Raw genomic sequence first — 6,023 nt, 5'->3', positions numbered from 1 at the left:
TATTTTTCATATTATAGTTGTAAATCATAACAAGAAAATATTTAACTAAATTTAAATACAATATAAATCATATGATAGTCCATACAATATTCTTTTTAGCTGTGATGAGTTTTATTTAAGGATTAATTATTTTTTTTTTTAAAATAATATTCTAAATAAATTATATTTTTATAAATTAATATATATATATATATATATATATATATTAGTAAAATAAAAAAATTAAAACAACTCAAAAACAACAAAAAAAATTAAAATAAATAGCAAAACATAAAAAAAACAAAAAAACACGTTATGAATACAATTTCATAATATGGTTTAGAAAAAAAAAAATAAATAAAAAGGACGTTTCAAAATCAGTTCCCTAAAAACCGATTTAGTAAGTATTGAGGGAATCGATTTTTCACTTACTATAGTAAAATGTATTATCCATGTAAATATCTTTTGTGTTGTATTATTTAGATAATTTTTTTTTTATATATTTTCTGGGTAAAAAACTCTACGTTTTTGTCTTGTAGAGGCAGTTTTATACATGTACTCAAGTATACGAGGTAAATTAGAATTTGTGGTCATGCTAAGCTGGAAATAAATTATAATTTTTAATATAATATTTTCAATTGTACACGTACTGAAGTATCTTATTATTAGATAATATTAATTATTTATCATAAAGTAAAATCTCAATAAATTTCATATAATCTTTTTCAATTTTATGAAATTTTTAATTCAATATTTGTAATAACATTATCTATTTAGTGAATAAATGTGATTGTATACTTCGATTGATAATTTTTAAAAAATGAATTTAAATATTTGAAAGAGAATGTTTTGTCAAACAAATTTGATTAAAAAACATGTTTTGTCAACTAAGTAATGTCACACAATGTTGGTACACTAATTTAGTAAGTTTAAAGAATAATAGCAAGCAATTGATATAGGAAGAATAACAATGCATATACAAACAGAGAGAAAGAGAATCATGGATGGATGCTCGCTTGATTCATATTTCCTACCCCTCTCTGATAGTGGTCCCTTTTCAGCCAAAATAAAAATACAAAATTAGATCAGAAAGGGTCACCGACAGCCTGTAGATTGGCTATACTTAACGCTAAGGCTGAGTTGTAGCGAAAAATGGAAAGAAAACAGCCGAAAGAAAGAATCCGCTACACAGTTTGTTTGGAGCATTTGTAAGAAAATGAAGGATGAAAAGAAAGATGAAAAAGAGAGATTGGTCCTACTCCAAAACTTTATCGATTTAAAAAGAGTATTTGCAGAAAAGAATCATACTTATTTCACCAAACAAATCGAACGACACTTAAATTTAATCTGTTAAATATTAGAAACTGTCCTATTTTACTTGATTAAGTGTCTAGTTATTTAAACATCGGGGAAATGTAACATGACTTACCAAGGAATAAACAAGGTGAATGCTTCAAGAGAGACAACATCATCATCTAGTGTTGGGGTATTATTTCATCCTTTTATTATTTACTTTATTGTACCGTAGAAGTTCTTATTATTCTTGAAATTCATGAAATAACTAATGATAATCTAAGGGGGTGTTTGGTTTGATTGTTTTTTGTTTTTATTTTCACTAGAAATAGAAAATGATAATGAAAATGATGATGAAAATATATTTGATTGGATTTCTGTTTTCATTTTCAGTGAAAATATTTTCCCAAACGAATTAAAAATAGAAAACAATAAAATCTCGTTTTCAGTTAAAACTAAAAACTTCATTTTGGATAAAATAAAAACGCGGTGACAAAGAATATAATATTAAGCAAATCTAAAAATACATTTCCTTTTTAGAACGCATTTTCAGTGTTTTTATTTCTTGAAAGCATAAAACAAGAAGTTAAACCAAATATGTTTTCAGAATTCTAATCTTTTGAAAATAAAAACAAGAAATAAAAACAGAAAATGAAAATGCAAACCAAATAAACCCTAAATTTTTCACTTTTGTAACTTTTGTTAAGCTTTAGAAAGGGAAGCCTAAATAGACTTGTGTTAAATGATCTAAATGTAACTAACTGATTATCAATATCCAAAAATGTTCTTTTATGAGGGCGTCTTTTCTTACTTGCGTTCCTCTAATGTCACCTTAACTGACTGTAGATAAAACACAGACAACAGTGTTGGGGTATTTGGTTAACCATTTCTAACATGGGAGTATATTTGAAGCTCATATCAAACAATTTATGCTCTTCCTAATCAGAACTATAACAGAATTGCTGGGTAGTAATAACGCCAAGTCACGGCTTTTAAATAGGAGAGAAACAATTATCACATTCTCTACAAATTCTTCACACAAAATAAAAGATACATCGTTTTCTGTGTTGCATAAACTTTATTCCAAAAATTGCTATTTTGCATTTGGTGTGTGCAAAACAATTGGTAAAACTGGTTAGAAAAGAATATACGAGACTGACTTCATTTGGGAAATCAGCAACTAATAAAATGACTCAATCTAAAGCATCTATCACTGCATCCACAACCTCTTGGGTGGTGCTTGTCCCTCCAAGATCCTTTGTTCGGCATTTGCCCTCCAAAATGACTTTTTCCACAGCAGTTTCCAAACGGTCAGCAAATGCAGGAAACTGGAGATGCCTAAGCATCATAGCTGACGAGAGAAGAAGTGCCACTGGATTGGCTTTCTTTTGTTCCCTTATTTTATCACTACCAACATTTCCTGCTGACGCACCTTGCTCAAACACAGCGTGCTCAGCCCCAACGTTACCTGCAAAAAAGATATGCATGGTTTGTAGTTGTCAAGCACAATAAGTAATTTGAGTACAGAGAATATTTTTTCTCAATAATCACTTATTCCCATTACGGCCACTAACATCTTCATTTCACTGATATCATATCACTACAGCTACTTCTGTTGTCACTGCCATCAACAACTCCATTACCTTCTTAATGAGTCAATGAAAGCTGTCATCTCTAGTACTTCCCATATTATTGTATAAAAGTGTGTGCCCAGGTTAATACAAGTCCTATATGATCGAAGAGTCTAAATGTCTAATGCAATACGATGCCTTAATTTGCAAAGTTTTTCAATGAGTGAAAATGCTTCTTAGATGCAGAATAATGATCTAGACATGTGTACACAATTAAACACAGCCTAGTTTTTTCAAGTTCAGAACATTAGTCAAAAAATTGATAACATGGTAGAAACAAGCAAGGAGGTATTTAAAAGGGCAAATAATCAGATGAGAACACTGAAGTTACAATACAGTAGTAACTAACAACCGTACCTCCTGGCATGACTCCAGTGCCTCCAGCAATGCCTGCTGCAGTATTTGCAACTAGATTTCCATAAAGATTTGGGGTAACCTAGCAAGAAGAAACACATCTATTAAAAGTCAGAAACAAATTAAGAAGACCAGTGCTTTGCAAGACAGAACCATCAAGACCTGAGGTTATTGAGAAACCCTCTGCAATGATTCTCACACTGACTGAAAAGAAAGGAAAAATTTATCTATCTCTTCAATATCGTCCAAAGTACAACCACATCCTCCTAGATATAAGTTGGGATGGAAGTGTTTGGGGAGAAAGGGATTAGAGGATTATTTTCTTCTAATTTAAAATTTAGAATATTTAAATCTTAAAAAAATAAGAAATGATTAGATTTTTGAATGAAAATATCTTATTTCATTCCTCTTGTTTGAAAGAAAAAAGATCCCCCGCCCCCCTTTCCCCCTAAACTCCTCCATCATAGTGCTATACCATTTATTAGCGCATACTTTTTTTCCAAGATAGCATAATAGGTCTGTTCAAATCCCGATTCAATTACTTGCCAATCTATAATAAAATTAGACATACATCCTCTATGAGTTGCACAAAAAATGATAGCCAGTTTATCATACTAATTGTCTGACATAGAAACATTAATAAAGATGCTGTCAATATTTCCAACACATAGAAGACAATGTGCAGAAATGATACTCTTACTATCCATTTTCCCACTGCTAACAATCTTAAAGAACATAACAGCCAAATTTGGAAAGGTCTCAATTCCTACCTTTTTTTTTTTTTTTTCTAATTAACCTTAAAATATTCTTTGATTGGACCAACATGATTTATCCTAAAGCAACTTAGCTTTTGTTATAACTTTTCACTCTCTTTCGTGCAACTACTCATTTCTCAGCTAATTTCTCTTGTACAAGTTATTAACTCAAGGGTGTGTGTGCTTACTGCATAAATACATTAGACAAAATTACATAAGTGCATAAACAGCAGCAAACCAGAATAGAATGTAAATACACATACCATGACATCAAACTGTTCAGGCTTTGAAACAAGCTGCATACAGCAGTTATCCACAATAATTTCGTTATACTTTATTCCAGGGTACTTTGTAGCAACCTCTCGACAAGATTCCAAGAATAAACCATCTGCAAGCTTCATAATATTTGCTTTGTGCACGGCAGTCACCTTCTTTCTGTTATTCAGGTAAGCATACTCGAATGCATATTTAGCAATTCGCTCTGAACAGAACTTCGTTATTACCTAGTAAAATATGAGGATCAACAGAAAACATAAACCCACACTGCATCAGGACAGTATCAAGTTGATAACTTCATGACATATATGCATCAAAGATCACATGGAAAAGAAAAGAAAAAAAAAATCTAGATAGAAACTTCAAGCAAAAAAAACTTCCCATTAAATTTCAACTGTTAGTGCATATATTATTTTCTTTAGTTTACTCCGCCGCGTGGAAATGGACTAGCCTAATTTTCTGGCAAAAATTAGTCATTGACAAAGTCCATGAATACTTCACACAAATAATATGATTAAAAAGAAATAATAATAGGAAAACCAACTCGGTTCCATCAAGCAAGATATTAGGTTTGAGCCTAGTCCTAGTGGAACATGGTTTGGTGGGGAGATCTCACTGATGGAGATTAGTTATCAGCAAGCAAAACTTTAGATATTTGGCACCAATATCATGCTAATTTCAAAAACAAATAAATAAATAATAGAAAAACAGAGAAAACAAATTTGATAATATATAAAAAGCGTGAGAAAGCGAGGGGAGTGGAAGAACGCACCTTAAGGCTTTCAACAACGCCGGGAACGACCTCGTGTTCGAGGCCAGAGTATTCGCCTTCGGTGTTCTCCCTGATGACAACGATATCCACATTATCATGGCGCGTGGGAAGGCCAGGGAGATTGAAACAATTAACAAGAGAAGCATAGAGATCAAGCTCTTTCCGGAGCTGAACATTGAGGGAGCTGACGCCACCGCCCATGGGGGTAACGAGTCCTCCCTTGAGACAGACCTTGTTCTTCCGAATCGAATCGAGGACCTCCGGCGGCACGGCCTTCATGTTGCCGTGGACCTCGAACTTCTCGAAGTAGACGGGCGCGTGCATGGCCTCCATGACCTGCTCCACCGCGCCAGTCACCATCGGCCCGATCCCGTCGCCCGGGATCAGTGTCACCGGCCGCGGCGACCCGTCGCCCGGCCGGTGCATGTACGTCACGGATCGGGCCGGGATCCGCCGCGAGAGGAGGTGCTTCAGGAGCGGGAGGGATCTTCGAGCCATTGCGCTGTTGCGAAAAAGGAAAATGAATGGTGGATTTGTTCGCTGTGCGGTGTCTGAGCAGAATGGGGAGGAGAATGAGCAAATGGGGAGAAGGGAGAAAAGTCGACCAGAACACGGGATGATTGGAAGGACCGAAACTGTAGTGGCTACTAAGAATTTGACTTGCTATTTTTTTTTCGATTTATTTATATTCTTTTTATTTAATGAGGATAATGGATTGTGAAGGCAATATTTGATCCTGAGTGACAAATTATTTTTATTATATTTATTAAATACAACACCATATATTTAATATTGTACCGGTATAAGGGTAATAAGATAATTTTGTTCACACAAGCTTCTCTTCCCAATTGCTTTCCTCTTCTCTTCCACTTCTTGAGTCTTCTACTTGATTATATGGAGGATGGAGTAATGAGTGCTATAAATTAGAGGTGATGAAAATTAAATCACTACCATTAGGCAGGT

The 6,023-nt window shown here is 33.6% G+C and overlaps 1 protein-coding gene across 1 annotated transcript; it reads right to left on the bottom strand.

Annotated features, from left to right (window-relative positions):
- Positions 1 to 2,235: 2,235 nt before the first annotated feature.
- LOC114390835 (isocitrate dehydrogenase [NAD] regulatory subunit 1, mitochondrial) lies at positions 2,236 to 5,727 on the bottom strand. The gene is made up of 4 exons (XM_028351731.1): positions 5,061 to 5,727; positions 4,276 to 4,515; positions 3,261 to 3,339; positions 2,236 to 2,740 (listed from the first exon to the last, which is right to left on the bottom strand). The coding sequence occupies exons 1-4, from the start codon at positions 5,556 to 5,558 to the stop codon at positions 2,466 to 2,468; spliced, it is 1,092 nt and encodes a 363-aa protein (XP_028207532.1). The 5' UTR covers positions 5,559 to 5,727; the 3' UTR covers positions 2,236 to 2,465.
- Between the last annotated feature and the right edge of the window lie 296 nt (positions 5,728 to 6,023).

This window comes from Glycine soja, chromosome 16 (assembly GCF_004193775.1).
Source record: "Glycine soja cultivar W05 chromosome 16, ASM419377v2, whole genome shotgun sequence".
Classification (NCBI taxonomy): domain Eukaryota; kingdom Viridiplantae; phylum Streptophyta; class Magnoliopsida; order Fabales; family Fabaceae; genus Glycine; species Glycine soja.
This window is presented reverse-complemented; position numbering and strand designations above follow the sequence as displayed.